The sequence below is a fragment of the Aristolochia californica genome, unplaced genomic scaffold (assembly GCF_029961685.1).
Source record: "Aristolochia californica isolate CCGP_79_NKW_82.1479 unplaced genomic scaffold, dmAriCali1.0.hap1 SCAF_14, whole genome shotgun sequence".
Lineage (NCBI taxonomy): Eukaryota > Viridiplantae > Streptophyta > Magnoliopsida > Piperales > Aristolochiaceae > Aristolochia > Aristolochia californica.
Genome location: NW_027181815.1, coordinates 2,776,006 through 2,797,373, shown reverse-complemented (window position 1 = coordinate 2,797,373; position 21,368 = coordinate 2,776,006). Strand labels below are relative to the sequence as shown.

General features: G+C 38.0%; 2 protein-coding genes, 1 long non-coding RNA gene and 1 pseudogene across 4 annotated transcripts; 1 reads left to right on the top strand and 3 right to left on the bottom strand.

Moving 5' to 3' along the window:
* Nucleotides 1-1,040: 1,040 nt before the first annotated feature.
* On the bottom strand, nt 1,041-5,850 carry LOC137950864 (putative L-ascorbate peroxidase 6). Of its 2 annotated transcripts, XM_068797517.1 has the most exons (10): nt 5,632-5,850; nt 5,302-5,407; nt 4,876-5,003; nt 4,224-4,294; nt 4,069-4,111; nt 3,873-3,969; nt 3,518-3,601; nt 1,755-1,876; nt 1,403-1,469; nt 1,041-1,214 (listed from the first exon to the last, which is right to left on the bottom strand). In XM_068797517.1, exons 1-10 carry the CDS (start codon nt 5,819-5,821, stop codon nt 1,112-1,114), a joined length of 1,011 nt encoding a protein of 336 aa, XP_068653618.1. In that variant the 5' UTR covers nt 5,822-5,850; the 3' UTR covers nt 1,041-1,111. The 2 variants fall into 2 exon arrangements, with proteins under 2 accessions (XP_068653618.1, XP_068653619.1); XM_068797518.1 differs by lacking the exon at nt 5,632-5,850 and having other exon boundaries at nt 4,876-4,998; nt 5,302-5,389.
* A 689-nt stretch (nt 5,851-6,539) lies between these two features.
* Nucleotides 6,540-8,358, top strand: LOC137950218 (equilibrative nucleotide transporter 8-like; annotated as a pseudogene).
* A 793-nt stretch (nt 8,359-9,151) lies between these two features.
* On the bottom strand, nt 9,152-13,008 carry LOC137950229 (G-type lectin S-receptor-like serine/threonine-protein kinase SD2-5). Its single transcript, XM_068796614.1, has 2 exons — nt 12,794-13,008; nt 9,152-11,892 (listed from the first exon to the last, which is right to left on the bottom strand). Exon 2 carries the CDS (start codon nt 11,880-11,882, stop codon nt 9,402-9,404), a length of 2,481 nt encoding a protein of 826 aa, XP_068652715.1. The 5' UTR covers nt 11,883-11,892; nt 12,794-13,008; the 3' UTR covers nt 9,152-9,401.
* Nucleotides 13,009-15,422: 2,414 nt separating this feature from the next.
* On the bottom strand, nt 15,423-20,982 carry LOC137949341 (uncharacterized). The gene is made up of 3 exons (XR_011111860.1): nt 20,810-20,982; nt 16,605-16,816; nt 15,423-15,680 (listed from the first exon to the last, which is right to left on the bottom strand). It is a non-coding gene; the product is annotated as an uncharacterized lncRNA (long non-coding RNA).
* Between the last annotated feature and the right edge of the window lie 386 nt (nt 20,983-21,368).

Genomic DNA, 21,368 nt, shown 5'->3' with positions numbered 1-21,368 from the left:
GGTCAGGTGCCTATTTGCGGAGGGGCAGCCGGACCTACATTTCCTGGCTGGAGACGGTTGGGTCTAACTACCGTCAACCCAGACAACATTCTCTAACATCGCACGTGTTGGCTGTGCCCCACTCAATAACTAATTCGTGTGGTTAAATCATCATCTTAGGACTTACAGGCGTAACTGACCACGTGGCATGTTTGGCCCGATGGGAGTTGAGACGTTCTACGGCTGGGATTGACTTAGTTTTTGCATTGCTGGGTTGGATCAATATATATTTTAACTAACTAATTTATTTATAATTATTGCTGACAAGTATTAATTAGAAATTATTTTTTTAAAAAAAAAACTCTTCTATTTATTCCCATTTTTGCTCTGTTTTTCAGTTTTATTTCATTTATTTTTTGCCATTTCATACTCCGAAAATTACGATTGCAAATCATGTGTTAACGAGCGATAAAACTATCCATGTTGCAGCCATTAGTGGGTAGTGGGTTTGATCAAATTCTTGAAAAGAAAGATTGGAGAGGAAGAGACAAAAAGCAAGAGAAGGATCGAAAGAGTGTATTTTCTCAAGGGGATTCTGGACGAGGAAAAGGATGTGGCAACAACCAACCACCGAGTTCTCGTCTAGTCCATGTCTTTGTTATCAAGATAAGGACCCGCCAGTTGAACCATGTAAAATGGCAGGGAAGGAACAGGAAAACAGTATTTGCTGAAAAGGGGTTCTCAGAGAGGCAAAGACCTTTTGCTAGAGTTTCAGGAAGCTGTAGCCATGGCCCCTGGCTTCAGGATACTTAAAATGGGTCACACTGGAGATAAGAGAGAAGTCATCCCTGTCCAACAAGAAACAATAAACTGTAACTGTAGTAGATTTGTGATGTTACCGGTTTGGAAGAACCAAGTTTCTGTCTGGAAGTCAGAATATTTTTGTAAGAATCTTGTTAAGAACAACACGAAAAGTTAGTCAAATGAGAGTGGAGGATATTGCCACTGGAAGGACAAACAAGATTTTTTTTTTTAGATAACAAAAAAAAATGGAAAGATGATGAACATAATATTGATTATATAGCTGCACTTGAACACATCAAATAAATACGAAAGAAAGGAAAGAGAAAAACTATGCATTCTTCCACTTTGCACCAGAGTTTATAAGTTTGATATAAGCTCTTTTAAAATCTTGAAAGAATTTCGACTGATCACCAGCATATGTTGTAATCCACCTACAGTAAAGAAAAAATCTGTTTTATGTCTGATGTTCATGGCAAAGTTTTAAAACCAAATAGAAGTAAAATGATATCAAAACTTTCATGGTCTACAAAGCAGAACAAGAAATACACAACTGAAACTCAATACTAGAAAGCATCTTAAGAGTAATGCATCTAGTACTAGTTTTAAGCAATAGTAGTACCTCATGCATTCATCATCTTCAGCAAGGGCATGGTCTGATGGAAGCCCCACCATGCTTGACATGCCACCTGAAGTAATTTGACAGAATTTCAGAGCACATCAAAGAGCAAAAATTAGAAAGGAACAGAACAAAGGGCCACCCAATTCTTTTAGATATTGTTCTTGCCAGATAAGAGAAAGTGGACCCTAGGACATTTGGAATGCGTTCTTCACAACTATCTTTACTATTCTTTCTAGAAAAAAAAAAACACATAAATGAAAGTAAATGCTTCCACTGTTAGTAATGTGGCTAAAATTATGTTTGATAGAGTCATTTGGCAGAACAAAATCAAAAGTTAGTTTTGCCCACATACCTGAAGGCATCCATGGTTTCTCCAAAAGCACTTTGAAATACGAATTATCAAAAACAGTCGGATTTCCAAATCCTTTACCACCAATGGTATGTGCTCCAGATAATACAACAAGTTCTTGGGCACTACAAAATGACAGTGAGTTTAAGCATTGGTTGTTGATTTAAGCTAATCAGTACAATTATAACAAGGATTAAAGAATAAACAATGATCTTAATTATCTTCCAATTTAGAATAAAATAAAGCCTACTAAAAATACCCAATGTAGTTGAACTTAAATATATTTTTTTCCACCTTATTCTCAATTTCTATCCCATTATCTACCTAAAAATAGCAAAGCAAAGTTCAAACTCTGCATTGTTTTCTTTTTATTGAAATAAAAAAGAATAGCAATCATATTGATGTGTTCGTCAACCACTGTCGAACCTCCAGCTTTAAGCAATAGCCATAAACAACAAATTTCATGGCATAATATTCCAAGAAACAAAAGTAGTACTTTGATTCCTCATGTTTCGACCCTTGGCAGGCAACAAAATCAATGACAAGTTGCACGATTGATGATTTGGCCCAAAGAGGCTAAAAGAAAAGGAAATAGATAGAAAAGCGGTGAAATGCTTCCATCTTTATACATGGCAGTACTTCTAACAACTGCTCCTTTTCCTTCTATGTATGTAAATTGTTTTCTTTGCATTTCAGTGGAAGTTTTCCAGTTCGTAACTAAATATGACAGTTTTTAACTCTCTTTGCTTCAATGATACTGTTTCCGTCCTCTTTTTGGCCCCTTCCTTATCAGGAGCATAGGATGATAAATAACCTTTTCTCTTCAATAAAGAAAGAGAGAAGAAAAGTTTGCAACATTTAAAAGGAGAAGAATCAAAATAAAGAAACTCTTTGCCCCTCGCATCCTTGAAGCCCTTTCTGGATGCAAAGTTCTATGTGACCAAAAGCGAACACTTTACAGGGAAAAGTCCATTTGGTTAAAAAGACAGATTGTAGAACCAGTATCAGGTTTTAACAGACGGACCACATTATCCTTTAAATAATTAAAAAGCCCACTTGTTCAATGTAGCAGCATATTTTTTCCTTTTCCAAACAGTAACAACATAGAACATTGTCAAGCTAATGCTACTCTCATCTGCTGAAACCTCATTCAAAAATATGCTCACTAGGGATTAATTCTCTTACTCTAGAGGGCAAAGAATACATCATCTCCTGACATACAATGCACATGCATCTGCTTTCTTTACAATCGTGCTTACTGTGCCACTATTAATTCCTCCAAGTTTCATATTAATGAGATATTTCAACTTAAACCCTGCCCAACTCATGCAACAGAGGAATTGCAAAATTAATCTTACCAGTGCCTTTTTTTTTTTTTTTTTGAAACAGAGCTTCATCCTTGCAGTGCTTTTATGTGACAAAATATTTTTGTTTTCTATTGCCGACTATCCAAGCCAACATAGGTTTCCGATATGGCATCAATTGTTCTTTTAGAAGACAAAAGTGATAGCATTGCCACATATCGAAATAAAAAGATATATAAGGTTAGCTCTTTTTTACCCTTAAACAAGCACAAAGTAGTTTTAGATCTTTTTTACCCTAAACAGGCACCAAGTAGTTTTATAGTTTGATACGCACACAATTTGCTGATGACAATATTTTAATTACAGGAGCTATATAATATCAAGTTACAGATATGTTTTGGTCATTAAAGGGCTAAAAATACATGGAAAATGAGATCCCAAGGTGAGGGTGAATGAACTCACGATAATCCTTTACTTAGAAAACTTTTCTTCAGGCCAGCAGCATCCAAGGTCTCCGAAGGAAGTTTTCCTTCTGCATCAGGAAGCCTAAAAAAAATCACAACTAAGATGTATAAACAGAGATGTGGGTGTTTAAGCATTATTTCATTTAAAGAATAACAATGTAATTAGAAACTTTGACAAATTTAATTCAACAGGTCAAACAAGTGGTCAACTAGAAACTGGATAATCAAATCAAGGACTTAATCTTGGCAACAAAAAATGTTATTTATGTGATCTGAAATGACACCTGCCATTCCCCTAGTTTCATCATTGACGTATATCAAAGCTACAGGAATCTCAAAAGCTTGCACTTTACATTGAATCCATCCTGCCTAACTGAACTGGGATGAAAGGGCCTCCACACACAAAGACTGCTTGAGCTCCAGCCACAGCAATCATATCGGCCCAAGATACTGTAATACAACATAAAAATAAAAATAAAAAGTAAAGGCCAGAGGTGATACGATCTTTAAAATTAGAACTATCAGGCAGTTTTAGTGCAAACCAACTACCTTGTTGATATTTGTCTATTTCATCTTTTGCTTTCTTCAAAATCTACATTAGAAGTCACCCAGTATCAAACATTAGTGATAGGAAAATCATACAAAACTTCAGTTCTAACCACTGAAAAGGGACATATGAAGCAGAGGGAGTAGTATGCGCTTGCCTTTACGGACTTACTGAGTCCAGAATTTTCAGGTCTATCAAGCTCAAGGATGATTGAACCATTCATACCACCTGCATATAAGCAATTACACAAATTCAAACATATCCAGGGGGGTAAATGAGTAAACTATAAAAGATGATTTGCCTAAATTGCTGAGAGACACACACATGATGAAACTTGTAGCAATTACAGAGAATTAACAGTTATGCAAGACACTAATGAGCTAATTTGTGTGGCTGATATTGGTCAATGCAACCAGTTTTCTCAAGCAAACAGACAAGTAAAACTAAATCAAGGCAGAAGCGCTTGTGAACCAATAAGGAAACAATAAAATTACCATTTTTCACCAGTTTGAAAAGAAAATCCCTTCAATGTAAAGAGTATCTTCGTTTTGTCACAATACTTAAGATCTTTACATGATATATTGTGTTTGTCAAGTTACGATACATTTTTTTTTTCCTTTCAAAATCGTTGTGGTATATAGTTTGATTTGTCAAATTGGGTTAGTCCAGCAAAAGCAATCCTTCATATTCAAAACTTCCATGACCAATTTAAGTGAGAGAACTTACAACGTCAAAGCAATAAACAAATAATTAAACATAGTATCTGACTGTAGTAATAACCTCCTCTACTGATTAGGCAGAAAGAATACCTGAATTCTGCTCAGAGTCAAATGTCCCAGCATCATGGAAAGCCAGGCGAAGCATTCCAGGAGCCTTGGCCTTTGAAACTACTTTCTTAACCTCGTTTTGGATCACTGACAGTTCATCACCACCTACCCTTACAGTGCCAAACAGGAAAAGCATAATACAAGAATTACTTGTCACGTAGAACGAAAATCTACATGAATAAAGCATAACAAAGACATTGCTGTGCGAATGTTTATAGGAAAACCAGAACGAATCAGGAACCTACTTGAACTAGAACATATAAGTTGAAGGAACACATAATTAGCACCTAGAGGAACAAACAACTGCCACCAAGACATCGATTGAGGGACAGATGCACGAGAAATCATCGTAGTGTCAGCTATTTTATACAAGTTAAAACAAATAGGCAACTCGGTGGCAGGAATTACTTCATTGCATTAGCGGCCAACGGTTGCACTAATTGATGTAAAGGGAGCAGAAACGGAGTGGTCGACAAACAAATGAGCTCTCTTCTCGTATGCAAACCGTCCTCATCTGTTATTCAAATGATTGACAACAAAAATTAGACAAACATTTATCATTAGAAATGAATGCTTGAGAAGGTAACAAAGTGGTTTGAGCAACCCAACCTTTCAGAAGTAATAAAAAATGCGAAATTTACCAAGGAAAGACCGGGAGATGTCGATTTTCGAGCCATCACATTCTCGAACTTTTAGCAGTATCAAGTTTCATCACGCGAAAAGAAAAATTCAACTTACGGGAAACTCCGGTGCGGCAAGTGCTTGCACTTTTGGCGGCAACGAGTTCGAGGCTTCTCATCCTCTGCGCTTGTAGCTGGAGGTGGGTTCTCTTTCTTCCCCTGTTGGCGGGGAATCCGAATTCTCTCGAAGAGGAAAAAAGGTTGAAGGAATGGAGAGGGCACGGTTCAAGGGTCGTCATCATCATCATCTTCAGCTAGAGGCTGCAGAAATGCCTCGGCAAGCAGAAAGTGTCTCACTCTCACCGTCAAGCTCCCTTCTTTGAATTATAACTGCCGCAACGACGTAAAATTTAGTATCTGAACTGTGTAATTTGGATAGGGAAAATTTACAGATTATATACTAAATGATGTTAAATCTCCATTTCACATATAAAGTTGTCAAATTCACGATTCAGAGTCTTTTGAATGAAAATGCCCTTACTTCTATTCCAAACTTATATTATTTTAATCCAATATCTAAATAATATTATATTAAAAAAATTATTCATCAAATGAGTGCGGTTGCTTGAAAATAAATAATATTTTAAATTTTTCATGATTAAGATTTTCTCTCAAATTTTTATTTATTTTTTTCTCCTCAAATTTTATCGTTTATGAGAAAAGATTTATTAACTGATTTTCTCAGTCGCAGAACGGGAGATCACAGACACCCCAAGAGGCACCAAGCTACATCCCAGTCAGGTATCGGCATTATTGAAGCCTAACCGTGTATTGTAGAACAGTATCAGAATAAAAAACACAGTTCCCCCAGCTGTTCTTCACCATGATCAAAAGTCTACACTTCGTAATATTATATGAAGTCCAATCAAAGCAAGGAAAATGATCAAAACAGAAGCTCTCAGTGACTTTTTAATGCAGCAGATTGAGTAATGAAAGACCAACAGGAGGCAGTTTCATCCATTTGAAATGGAAGCAGAGAAGCTTAGTGAGAAGACCTTGGAGCCAAAAGATGGTTATAAGTTACCATATCTCATCCACTTCATTCTTGGAGCAAGTTACCTGCTTCCATGGAATGCTTTTATAACAGCTGTTGATTATTTTGGATATCTTTATCCAGGGTAGCATGTGAACAAGGTTTTCCCTGTGGCCTATATGGGTTCCTCACTCCCAGTTCTTATTGTTCTGATCAGCTTGAGTAAGTGCAGCAGAAAGCCCGGGGTAAAACTGCGAATGAATCTGGGTTTTTTCCCTCTTTGTTGTTTCTTTGCTGACAATCCCTATTATGGATTGGGTATGTCAAAGTGGTGATAGAAGATGGGATAGAGCTTATAAAGTTACAGTTATGGTCGTCGCAATTTGTGGCTTGGCTGATGGATTGATTGGAGGAACCTTGATTGGTTCAGTTGGGGAGCTGCCTAAAAGATACATGCAAGCAACATTTGCAGGGACTGCAAGTTCAGGTATTCTAACAATATGAGGCACTCTCTTTCTTTTTTCTTTTTTGGATCTAATGCATTAGAATTTTTTTTACAAATACATGGATGATATCAGGGTCCACCATTCAAAAATTTGAGGGATAAGAATACTTATTTGAGAGTTTGATCACTTTCCAGAAAAAGCCAACCAGCCAAAATTTGGTTTTCCTTGGGTTATGTTGGTTTTTAGAACCTGAGAGGAGTTGGACCATCAGTTTACAGGGAACTGAGATTCGGTCTTTGCATTGAACTTACTTGATAAAACCAGAACAAATGTTGCATGATCTGGTTTTGAAACTAGCTAGCAAATCATTTGGGGATCAAGGCTGAGATTAAGTGAGGAAGGTCCTCAGATATGAATATTCTATCTTCTAGTTATGTTGGTACATGTAGTGTAAAAATACTTTCACACGAGCAGAAGACTGTTGATAATAACTAGATATGCAGCTGTACTTCAGCCAAACTCACATTCATAAACAGGTCATTATATAGTACTGATAGCACAAATAGTAAACTACAAAATATAGTCTATTAGGTTTCATACTTGTAAGTTACTTTGGATAATGCATTTAGAAATTTCAATTCACCTTCTGATTGTAGGTGTCCTGCTTGCTTTTCTGAGAATAATAACAAAAGCTTCGGTTCCTCAAACTCCACAAGGGCCACGAACAAGTGTGCATATCTACTTCATAGTCAGCATCATAATAGTGCAGGTATGCATTGTCTTTTATAACATTCTAGATATGTTACCAGTGATCAAGTACCACAGAAAGGAAACTCATACTCACTCAACAACTTCAACGAACACAGAAGCCAATGCTGATGAGCTCAAATTACAGCCAAAATTTTGGGATGTATGGAAAAGAATCCAATGGTTAGCATTTGGACTAGTGGTCATCTATACAGTGACTCTATCCATATTTCCAGGTTTCATAACTGAGAATGTCAAGTCAAAGCTTCTAAGGGACTGGTACCCAGTTTTGCTTATAACAACATACAATGTGTCTGACTTGGTGGGAAAGTGCCTGACAGCATCATCCATTCCAAAGAACACGAAAAAGGTGACATGTTTCTGTGTGGCACGACTTCTGTTCTATCCTCTCTTTGCAGCAAGCCTACACGGTCCCCCCGTCTTGAGAATGGAAATTCCTATAGTATTACTCACTAGTGGTCTTGGGCTAACAAATGGGTATCTGACAAGTTCAGTTATATCCATTGAAGAGGCTGAAACAGCTGGAATTTTTATGGCATTGTTTTTGGGATTTGGGTTGGCTGGAGGATCAGTTCTTGGATGGTTCTGGATTATTTAACACTTGTAAACTGACTCGTGTTCTGTTTGCTCTTATATGGAAAGTTTCTTATGAATCTTTCTGTTCTAAAATTCAGATTAAAGAAAAAATTTATTTTTAATAGCCCATGCAAAATAGACACTTTCTGCTTTGTCTGAGACAATCCAGATTAATGCTTTCTTCTTTATCTCAATTCTCCTGAATTTGGCAGGTGCATGTGTAGTGTGACTGACAGTCTCAATATTTCACAGCAAGATTCTTTGTTTGGTACTTGTCTTGTTTCACAGGTCATTCACTTCATACTAAAGAGAATATGATACCTAATAATTCAACTTGAAAATCATGCTGTTAAGAGTTTGTCTTTTTCTAGGGGAATGTACACTTAGTTTTTGATGGTTTATGATCTTAAAAGTTTGGAGCAAAGCTCCTTACAAGTGGATCTGAACACCTGGTACCAAATGATTAATTGCCACTGGATAGAATCAAGCCTGTTTAGCTCATGTGAATGATAGCATCTTGCTAATATAGTGCAATGACTTTTGTTATCAGAGCTGGAAGTGTCCCATGTGAACACCATGATCAAGGGAATTAAACCAGTTACCACATATTTAACATATCTATTTCTTGAAACATCAAAATGTTGGAATTATTCCAAAGATCAGATTTTCTTGAGCTGCCGTGAATCAGGTTATCTGTGAGACAAGTAAACAAGATCAAATGGACGGGTCGATTGGTCAAAAATATGTCCAACCATAAATATAGTACATAAATGATAAATGCTGCTGGATATGGCAATAGAAATAATAAATGACTTTGTGCCATCATTTTCTTTTGTTTGTTTTGGCAGCTTCTAATATATTGAACAGGTGGGCTTCTATTGAACAACATATTTACAAGGAATGCTCGTATCTTAGAATTCATGGCTGGAATTTATCAAGAATCTACAAGCAACTTTCACAGCTATACGCAGAATGCAAAAGAAAAAAAGGTCTTGTGGAAAGAAAGTACAATTTGTCTAAAAAGTAAGTCTCTATAATCAAACAATATGGACAAGCATCTCTAAGTTACCTCGGCCCGGATAGAGTTGCAGCTGAAAGATAAACATCACTATTGCAATCAGATGGTCCAGAAGAAGTGCCCTCTCCACTAACAGATTTGAGAAAATTTGAATATAGTCGAAACCCAATTTGAGAAGAAGTCGGAGGCAGAGGTACTTCACAGAGGCCCTCGAGCATTTGAACCACTTTAGTCATTGAAGGTCGTAAATGCATATCTTCTTGAATACACCACAAGGCCACCTTAATTGCCGTAAATATTCTCTCATCTTTTTCTACAAAATTCAACCTTGAATCCAGAATGTCCTTCATTTTCCCTTCTTCCATCTTCTTAAAAGCATAAGTAGGAAAATGGGCCTTCTCTGAAATTTCAGAGGGGTCATAACTCTTTCTTCCACTAATTACTTCAAGCAAGACCATGCCAAAACTATACACATCACTCTTCTCTGATATGGCATAATTTGTGATCCACTCTGGTGCAAGGTAACCCCTTGTGCCTCTAAGTGTAGTGAACACATGACTTTGTTCACGGGTCATCAATTTTGCCAAACCAAAGTCCGAGACCCTTGCTACAAAATTGTCATCCAATAGCACATTCTCAGGCTTTATGTCACAGTGGACAATTTTCACACTGCAGTCCTCATGGAGATAAGCCAACCCTTTAGCTGTTGCCAAAGCTATATTGAATCTTTTATCCCAGTCTAATAGATCATAGCCACTTCTCTGGAATATCCACCTATCAAGAGAACCTTTTGCCATGTACTCGTATGCAAGAAGTCGGTGCGTCCCTTCAGTACAAAAGCCACGAAGCCTCACAAGATGGACATGGTGGATGCTTCCGATTATGCTAACTTCTGCTCGGAACTCTTTTTTTCCTTGACCAATGCTTTCAAGTTTCTTCACAGCTATTTCCATCCCATCTGGAAGCACCCCATGATACACTGAGCCAAAGCCACCCTGACCAAGTTTCACAGTGAAGTTATTAGTAGCTGTTTGAAGGTCCTTATAGCTGAAACGGATGGGCATTCCAGATAATTCCTCCAAGAAGTTATCTTCTTCCTCTGAGGAACTTTTGGCCGGTTCTGGGGCTGACATCTTCCTATAACACACAATCCCGCAATAAATTAAACCAACAATTACAAATACTGTAACAATGGATATAATCACAACAATAGGAAAATGTTTCTTGCCAGTTCCTCCCTCGTCAGGACTTGAGCTACTTCCTTTGCTCAATACCTTAATAAATGATATATAGGCAGTTGAGCCCTTCTCAGATTGCTGCAAGCTTCCTATTTCACTAAACAAGAAGCAATTTCCTGACACTTCTTCAAAGAACAAAGAATGGCATGAGCAATTATCCATGCACAAATTTTTGCAGCTTGACAGGTTAGATTTAGCCACAGGTGGAACAAAACCAGTGGCAAAGTACTCAAGCCCATCTCCAACACTTATGAGCTCGACCTCATCTCTTGTGCTACATTGAGAACCAATATTTGGCTTGCAATTAGAAGAGCTAAGAACAGCTGGACACTGGCACCTGTTGCCACTATGGCAGATGTAGTAAGGGTCACAAGGCTCAGGAGTGTGGCATGAATCTTGAGGTATCCTTGTTGATTCTGGTCCAAGTGATCCTCCATTTTGAAGATTGAAGAATGAGAACACTCCATCAGAGCCCAAAACAGCTGCCCAAGTGATATTTGAGTCTGACGTGTCAGAGAAAATGAATTGCCAAAGTAAATTTAGACTCATATCATAGGCTCGCAATGTATTGGAATCTAATGCTGCAGAGTATATTTCACCGCCAATCTTGTTTGTGATTCTCCTACTATCTTTCTGCATGGACCAATAGGGCTGGGGTGGTCTAAAATCTGCATAGAAAACAAGATCCCCAGAAGTGATTTGAAGATAATAACTCAAACCATTACCATTATGAATGCTTACAAGTTTCATTCCAGCTGTGAAGTTTTGACCAGATAAAAGAGTATCAGTGGGGTTGCTAAAACTCTGCCACAGAGGTGAGGAATCATTCTTTATTAAAACCAAGTTGCCTGAATCTTGCAGTTCCATTGATGTCACTCCTTTTCCAGAAGTATTGGTTGACCAAACAATCCCATCGCCTGATTTCAAGTATACATTCCCATCATTGTCAAATACAAACTTGTCAGAATTGCCAACCGGAGAGCCTCTATTGGCCGTCCAAACAGCTCTTGAACTACCAATGTGGATCACTACTAGCATAAATAACGTGACATCTTCTTGAGTTGTAGTAAAACCAAAAGCAAAATTCTTGTTGTTGGATAACAGAAACAAGCCCTGGTTGTCAACCCAATTCATCTGAGCCCCCTCCAACAATGGAGAAATCCTTCCTATGGATTGAATGCTGGCCATGCATGTTTTGCAGAGAGTAAGAAGAAGAAATAGATTTAAGCCACATGCCAGATGTATGAAATCCCGAATGCCCATTGCCAACGAGAACCTGATATGTGCCATTAGATGCTTGCTAAATAATATGAAAAGAAAAATAAAAGCTGGTTAGAGCCCTGTAAGTAAATGACCTTAGCAGTTTTGGAGAGAAAATTAATAAAAAGAGATTTTCTGCAAACAGCAATAGAAAGTAAACTGGGCGAAAAGGGCATCACACAAATGAGCTCCTTCACCCTAACCATTTTTCTGTCAGAAGTTCATACACTTAAGCATAATTAAGGTTTATGTGTTCACCAGTTAAGTTGAATGGTTCTTCAATCTATCTTGCTGTGAGAGTAGTCATGAAAAATTCAGGGGTGACTCTGATGAATTTTTGTCACTAAAAATCAAATGTCACAAAATACGAGAACAAAAGAAAGGGACGCTTGAAATTAAAAATTTAGAATAATACAGAAAGATGTATATTTACTTCCAGCGCTACAACTCCTCATCAGTAATCTGATATAACTGTAAAATCCTGAAGATTATTTTAGTGAACAGTTGATAAAACGAAAATAATAGTAAACCATAGTGTAAACTTATCATAAGCACTTCAGTAAGGATATGCAGAAGAAAATCGGTAACCGTCTTCTCCAAAAAAATGTTGAGATTCATTTGTAAATTCATCAACAGATCTAACACAAAAACCACAGAAAACTGAATTTCAAAATAAAACATGTGACGGGCATTCTCTTAATCTAATATGGCTGCTCCAAGCTCATCAATGAATTTAAAGACAATATCCGATCAGACCAGAACATGAACAAGGTTCAGAAAACAAACCCGAAATCGGCGAAGGATTATTCGTCCACAAGGAACGTCAATTTGAAGCAAAAGTATGCGAAAAATTCACGTTCCAATAATAAAAAACATAAAAAACACACTTCACTGACTAACAAACTGACCTCATCGACTCAACCCGCGCTGGAAAAACTTACAAGTTCAGAGGAAATCAGCCACCACACACTACATCTTATCCAACCACGCTGCAGAGAAATCTGAAGACGTTTCAGCGCCCTGCTTTGAGCAGCCTTGTCATTATGTGTTTGACACGAATCGGATCCCTTTCTCAGTTTCTCTCCCTTGTGTGGATTTTCCCTCTGATTTAACGCTGAGATTGGTTAATTGAATCCTGTCGCGAAAACAAATGCATTTATTGCCAACTTGGTCGAAAGTGAAAGAAGATACCCGACTTCACAACTAACTTCACCGATTCGCTAGTTTTCTACTCTCTTTTAAAATGTGGTTCCGCCTCGTCCGTTTCTTAATGTCAATTTTGAACATGGAAAGAAACATTAAACACACGAATTATATTTTATTTCCACTTCTTTGATTAACCAATCAATCTATTACTCGTTCTAATTAAGTTTCTTGAGCACAAGAATCAGGGAACACCCACATGAACTGATTACCGTCATTCTGTCTCATGCCGAGACGCGACATGGAAAATCTCAAAAATTATGACGGAATATTAGTTTCAAAGTTTCAGATGAAGTTGGATCAGGTTGGGTTAACAGCCGGCGACCAAAACTTTTATTAATTAAACCAAAATTAAAACTCGATACACCTAAGAACTGTGATAACCCTGATCAAGGGAAATTATCTTGAAAATTACCACTATTGAATCAGAACAAATTTTCGATGTGAACACTGATAAGAGTAGTAAGCATTTGCCTCTGAAAAAAGTCCTCTTTGCTTAATTAATCCCTGCCACTTAGTATTTACTCTGTTGTCACGGTATTGACAATTAATCATCAAGGTTCTTATGTTTTTCTCTTGTTTATCACTTTGATTAGTACTAAATTACAAACCCATTATCTGTTTATTGTTGTTTATTAAAGATGGCATTGACTCTGCCATGACAGAGGGAGCAGAGAATGGCTGGAAGGGACGAGTGACTGCAGCATGAGATCACTCCACCTTATACACTGCCACAATCCCACTCAGTGTTGTTTAATTATTATTTTATGTGCAATGCCTCCACATCTGCTCCTAAGGTTTTCTATTGAGCTTTATGAAACTATTTCTTTCAGCTTTCTGTAGACTTTGTGGACAACTTTTAAGCATGTAAAGAGAAAGAAAGAATCCACCCCTGTCATAAGGATTTTTTTAAAATACTTTTTCCAAGTTTGTCTAATTTAAAGTTTTAAGATTCATCAAATTGTGTTAGAAGCATGCAAAACTTCTTCAGTTTCATGTGAAACCCACTTCAGTGTTTCATCTGTTCCACCATGGATTATTTCCCCTTCTAGAGAAACTGTAAGTAGCAGACTCCCAGCTCCAAATTTTTAACTAAAGCCACTGTAGACTGGCAAGTAGATGCATCAATTAACCAAAATTAACCTACCCTTGACTTGAAGCATTAAACCAAAGAGACCTTTTTAGCTACTACAACTTAACATCAAACACAAGAAATAGAGATTGAGGATCAAACAGCAAAAATCATTTCTAAATGTCAGGCAAGTTATCTCTATGAATCATATATTCACATGTTGTGTTCCTTCCTTTCCAGCATCTCCCACCTCTTGGGTGTCAATTCCAAATGACCTCTCAAAGTCCTCTTCAGACAATGTTCCTTAAGAAGCTTGCTGCTGTCCCTGTATATGAATATGCAGTGCTGAATGAGAGGGATCCGGTTTTCGATTTTATTTTTAATCAATGAATCAGAGGAAATAATAAACTGATTCATAGCTTTGTTTTTATAATGTGTGTACCTATGAATGTGCAGACTCATGGCCCTCCACTACTTGGAATTGAAATCTCACACCATCTTCAAAGAGGGGGAATAATGTCACTCTTGGAGACAACATGGGATGAGCTGGTCTCACATGCAACCTACTCCTTGATCTAAATGCAACACCACTCATGTTGAAAATTAAAAAAATAAAACATGGGTTTGCTGCCACTCCCCCTTTCAGCAAACGACAAGTGTAGTTCGTTTTTTTTTTTTTTAAATGAAAAAATCAGTCATGGAGGCTTAGAATTCTTCACTGAAAGGACACTTTTTGTGAACTGGAAGGAAGACTAAGGAGAGTGTATTGCATGTTTTGGATTGCTTTGTAGCATATATTATATCAGGTCTAGAGGGTATTGGGGGTGGCTTTTCTCCTTCAGAGAGCACTGTCTCATTTAACTTATTCTGCACTCTACATAGTGGAAGATTGACAAATATCCATCAATTTAAATTTAAAAATAAAAGATTAGGTAACCCAAAATTATCCAAGTTTAAGGGTTCAACAAGTACCCTAATGAAACTTTACTATGATTAAGTTATTGACCCGTTGTGCAAAATGCAAGATAATTTACAATAATTCCCCTAAAAATTTAGAAATTTAAGCCAACGTCCTTGAAATATCAGTAATTATGTTCACTGCCTAAGATTTTAGAACTTTTTAAAAGTTTCTTTTTGCCTAGCTAGTCATTTTAGGTTTTTCTACTCGACCTTTTGGACGTAGAAAAAACTTATTGCAACCCTGCTTTAGTAGATGGAGAACGCTTACTTGAACAGATGTTACTAAGATTATACAGATAAAGGCTTCCAAAAACAGAAGGAATGAAATTAAAGCATTGAATTCTGAATGAATACGATTCAAGGATTTACTGGCCAATCTTACGCTTTGCGCCGTCTAAGGTGTTCCTAAGCAGCATTGCACAGTCATTGGACCCACCCACACAACCAGGAACAGGAGTCAGCCATCCAGCCACCTTACTCGCTCCTGCAAAATCGACGTCTCCAACAAGCCTATATCTTGATTTTCTTGTTGGGTCATCAACAGCATTTGTCCCCACGTCAATAACTGCTGCACCGGATTTAATCCAGTCTCCCTTTATATGCAAAAAAGAGCAAAATGGAAGAAACTTTGAGAACAAGGATTAAAGAACATGTGCTAGGGGCACAAACAGCAGCCACTTGCTCGGTGTGGTTCACTTGGGTTAGTAAAAGATGCAAACGTTCCAAGGATAACAACAATTGAAACATCTTTCAACCTTTGTCTAGTGCCACTGCTTAAACTAAAAGTAAAACTATTCCAACCAGGTATTTAAGAGTTCGCAAACTGGGAATGTCCAATAATTTTATGAGTTTGTTTCTCACATGTGACTAAATTGCGATAGCAGTAGTGTACACTTACTGCTTCTGTCTTCACAGTGTTTGTAACCATGTTTTTACTAAATTACAAATGGTTACTGATATGTGCGGATGAATCCTCTGATTTCATGTTATAGAGCCAAGACTCCATTGTATTCCAGATTAAACCAGCACAGAATTACAAAACTCTTAAATTTATATCTGGTCAAGAAGGACAAAAAAAAATGTTTTCATAATAGAAAAAATCAAGGAAAGGCCAAATGTGGCCCAGCAAAACAAAATACAGTGTTGTTTGCATAAAATGGAAAGAAAAACAACAAGATAAATTAACCTAGTTTTCCATTGAAATCCCAGGTAATTTTCCTGAGAATCATTCTTGTCAGGAATACCTGAAAACATGATTTCCACCAATGGCAAAAACTTACTTATTCAGTTGCTTGAAGAAAGAGGACAATAAGCAAGAAAAAAAAATTATCTAAATGATAAAAAACAGTGAAAAAAAGTTAAATGTGTAGTTTTGAAAATCAAGTATGCACCTGCAATAGACCCTGAAGCCACAATGATTCGAGTAACAGATCCAAATATCACAGTTGTATGAACTCTAGTAGTTATTTTCTGAATTGGAGATTATTTCACTAGTTAAAAATGAAACAGATGCATACCATCAGGGGTTGCCCTGCAGCAGCAATAACAATGTCTGCCTCACGAATGATGCTTTCAGGGTCATTAGAACGTGAGTGAACAATAGTTACAGTTGCATCAGCTTTTATAAGCAGAAGTGCAACAGGCAATCCAACTATATTACTTCATCCAACAACAACTGCTCTTTCCCACTTATACTTATTCCACTTCTTGTGAGAAGTTCAAGACATCCCTGTAGAAAATACATATAGCAATTATATGCTAAGCATTCAGAAAGTGTCAAACTTTTTTAAATGCATGATGGAGCTTTACTTTTGAACAGCACGAGTAGAATTTCTTGAGAAAGAAGGAACTAAAAACAATGAAAATAACATACAGATATTTTAGAAAAGATACCAAAGAGGTTTCTTTTTATTCTCTGGTTAATAAAATAAATACCACAATTGTTTTCAATTATAAAGACAATTGAACACATGAGACGAAACCAGGTATCCAATCATGACAACTCACATAAGGATGAGGAAATTCGTGTCTCTTTTCCCCATTTAAAAGTTTCTGGTTAATCATAATATCTCAAACAATTATGTGAACAAAAAGTATCTCACTTAAAAATAGATAATATGAAATCACGCAGAACAGATAACACTAGTTCAACACACATGCGAGACCTCAAAGGTCAGGACTGATCAATTTGCCTCAAGTTGCAGAAGCAGATGTTACTACTCCAATGCAAGTATAAAGATTTCATACATCAAAATTTTTTTTAGAAAGTGAATATTTTATCAAGCAAAGCACCGAAAAAAACAAGCAAGCTAAGGGAATACACCCTTTACAACTTGAAGGGAGACTCCCTGCTTAGCAAGTAAATCAGCAACAAAATTAGCAAATCTAGGAATTTGGGACCAAATACAAAAATGTGGAGAAGTAAATCCATGATATCATAAAATACATCCCAATGCCACCACGGCGGGGTGGAGGGTGAGGAGCACCGGTTGCTAACCACCGCAGAATCACCCTCAATATGGAGCAGGCCAGAGAGATACTCGCAAAAGACAATGAGGCTGTGAAAGAGGGCTTGGACCTCAACAGAGATGGAGTCGGAGATACCCAAAGGACTGGAATAGGAGATGATTTGGTTGCCATTGGACTTAGGACCAAGATTCAAGTCATGCAGGAGTGGACTCCCCTGGAAGCTGGTTACCTAAAGTTGAATTTTAATGGCTCTTCTCTCGGCGATTGTTGGTTTTGGGGGAGTTATTTCGGATCCATCTAGCAATCAGTGTTTCTCTTATGCCGGCCCGTTAGGCATTTCCGATTCAACGTCGGCAGAGCTCTATGGCCTCCTCAATGGGCTTCGCATTTTCAGAGACAATTGTAGTGGTCCCATTCACATTGAAGGGGACTTGAAGGTGGTCATTGGATGGTGCGAGTGTGCTTCCTCTCCACTGTGGCGCCATTAGGACATCTTTCAGGAGATTTTAGATATTACCTTACTTCTCTCTTGTATTTGGTCTCACATTCCGAGATCTGCAAATTCGACAGCAGATGTGCTAGCCAAGCAGGGAGCGTCCCTGCAATCTCTTGTTGTTAGGGATTTACTCCCTCTTCTTTTGTAAATTTTCTTTTGTTAATATAAATACATCTTTATAAAAAAAAAAAAAAATTGGTTGCCATTGGAGTCACGAAAGACGCCACCATAGCTGCCCTTACCGAGAGAGCTACCATCAAATTTGAACTTGAGGAAGCCCGGCTGGGGAGGCCGCCATTCCTAAATAGTGGGGGGTCTGAAAGGGGAGACCTTCTAAGCAAGAGCACACCAATTTTGTCTGAGGGAAGCCCAATTGAGAAAAGAACTCCTTCCTAGTATGACGCCAAGAGGAGATCAATCCAATGATAGAGCTAGTAACCCTCTTCGGTGGTAAAGCCTTAGCATTGAACCGCCTATTGTTGCATTCCTTCCAGATACACCAAGGGGTGAAAGCAGTGTAGGCCAAACAAAGTAACTTACCCATCTTGGAGAGGGAGACCCCAAGAAGCATCCGAAAAATAGAAATGAAGTCCTGGGGCAGACATAACAGAAGACCACCCAGCTGAGGATGGTCATCTAAATCGACCAGGGGAAAAGGCAAGAGAGGAGGAGGTGGCTGATAGTCTCTTCCTCTCTAGCGCAAAAAGGGCAGGCAATGCATGCAAGATGGTTACCACACCACAATAGATTATCAGCAGTGAGAATCTTCTTAAAGCAGACACTCCAGAGGAAGAATTTGATCTTAGGAGGGTTGTTGAGGTGCCAAACTATAGTCACATCATGATTAGAAGTGCATGAGGTCCATCCCTTGATGAGGGAGTAAGCAGAGGAGACAGAAAAGGTACCACTTGTATCCGACAACCAAACCATCGAGTCAGCCAAGGTGTCCCTGGGCCTCGAAGACGTGAAAGCCTCCAAGAGGCGAGAGGCCAGCAAAGCATCAGAGTCATCAAGTCCACGTCGGAGGTGAATGTCCCACGAGACAAATCTCTAAGTTTCGACAACAGAGAGACTCCACTTACTGAAGGCTTGCCAAATATTGCTAAAAGAGGCAATCTCAAACAGCCCCAATAAAGCCTTAATCTTCATAGTATATTCAAGAGTCCCTTCGTCAAAGATGAGCATGTCAGATGAGCATGTCATAAGTGAATTGTAGAATGGGAATGTCAAAGGATGCAATGTTACTGGTCGAACCAAACAAACTGAGGTCTCTAGTTTTGTAAATCATAGAAGAGATGAATTTTGCAACGATGTTGAATAGAAGCGGAGAGAGTAGATCACCTTGTCTTAAGCCCTGAGATCCCTTGAAAAAACCACAAACAGTACCATTAATCAAAAGGGAGAATGATGTCGAGGATATGCAACTCTTGATCCAAAACCACCATCGATCCCCAAACCCATCTGACCCAACTACTCCCAATTCACCCTGTCGAAAGCCTTTCAAAATCAAGTTTTAGGGCAAAAAGGAAGGGGGGGGGGGGGGGGGGGGGGGAGAGTGGAGCGAGAAAAGTGGTCAAAGAGCTCACACGCCGCCATGGTAGAATCTAAAATGTTCCATCCTCGAGGAAAGCCCCTTGGCCGTGATGAATAGCCAAAGGGAGGAGAGCCTGGAGCTAGTGGGCAAGCAACCTAGCAATGATCTTATAAAAGCTTGAGATGAGGCTAATAGGACGAAAATCACCCGGATGCTCCACATCTCCTTGTTGGAGAGGGGCAATTCCAAAAGGGAGGCAGCAACATTGGAGATCTTGGTAAAGCGGAGGTGCTGGAATTTGGGTCTACAAGGGCACTCCTCGGAATAAAGATATGCATAGAACTTAATTAAAGTGATAAAAAATCTATCCGAGGTTACCTAATTATCAATAATGATATAACTCAGTTAGTCCTCCGTCTCACCGAGGCGACAGCGTGAAAAAACTTGGTGTCGGCATTCCCCACTGCCAACCACCTGAATCTAGCCCTTTGCTTCCAATAGACCCTTTCCTGATGGACCCTTTCATAAATCAAACCTTTTCTTTGGAAACAGTTAATTCTGTTGTGTTAATAAGTTGAACAAACTTAAAAGGCTATCATAAAACAGGATGATCCATAAGACAAGAGTCAAACCTTTTTTAATCAATTTTTGGGTAAATAGGAGTGACTCTACTAATTTTTACGTCAAGCTTTATGTTTCTCTCTGGACACTGCCGCACTGGCCCAGTCATTTGTAGTAGGGGCTCAGTGCATTCTAACGTTTCCTTCTCTCCTTTTTTCGATCAGATAAAAGCTTAGTGATATTAGCCTTCCACCAAATTTGAATTTCAATCAATGGATTGAACTTTTATCAATCAGAAATTGAAGAGTTCCTATGTAGAAGGATACATGAAAGCTAAAACCACAGTTTCCGTTTCATGTCTTAGTACCGAGAAGCTTCTAAATATGAGTTTTGGAGGTAAAACGGCCATCTCAGCTATATCTCTACGATTAAATATACCCAAGTAAACAACCATTTCAGCCATCTTAACCAATTGATTAAATGTGAGTACTTCACTCTGTGTTTACGGATTTAATTAATCACTAACAAAGTAGGACAGTAGTTTGGTTAGGTATATATCTATGCATGCGACTCCACAATAACATAAACATAAGCGAATAGACCAGCTAAAAAAATGACCAAAGGAAATAAAATCCAAATGAGAACAAGCAAGATCGCCATACTTGACCATAATTTTGAGAGAGCTGAGCAACTTCAGCAGCGATTTCGCTGCGAATGGTATTAGCTATTGCTTTTCCGTCAATGATGGTTGCTTGATGTTTCTGCACCGATGCCATGAATTGGAGATGTAAAATTACCTTCTCACACTATTTCTTTAGTCTGTGATATACATAGAAAAAACATTACACTTGTGACCAATGAGACTGGCGCACTTCGTAATAACAGGATAAACTAAAACAAACAGAGCGAGAGAGAAGTGAGAACCCGATTGCCTCCTGGTCGGAATCCGACGAGAAATGATTTTGAAAGGTTAATTTCCTTAAAACATAAAAATAACAATAATTAATAATTAAAATCCAATAGAAAAAGACTTATCAATGCATTGTATACTTAAATAATAATAACAACATAAACAATAAACGATATTTAAGTATTTATGAGATAGTTAATATTAAACATATTAGTTTCTATACCAACATTATTGTTAAGTCGAAGTATCGTCTGACATAGGCTAGCCAATACTCTCCAATAGACCGATTTGTTAGGTGTAGAGAATTATCG

Coding starts and splice junctions, on each gene's coding strand:
- LOC137950864 (XM_068797517.1), bottom strand. CDS start 5,821: ATGATGATGATGACGACCCTTGAACCGTGCCCTCTCCATTCCTTCAAC. Junction 3,602..3,872: donor TTAGGCAGGATGGATTCAAT/GTAAAGTGCAAG, acceptor GATTTTTTTTAG/GCTTCCTGATGCAGAAGGAA. Junction 1,215..1,402: donor GAAGATGATGAATGCATGAG/GTACTACTATTG, acceptor TCTTTACTGTAG/GTGGATTACAACATATGCTG.
- LOC137950229 (XM_068796614.1), bottom strand. CDS start 11,882: ATGGCACATATCAGGTTCTCGTTGGCAATGGGCATTCGGGATTTCATA.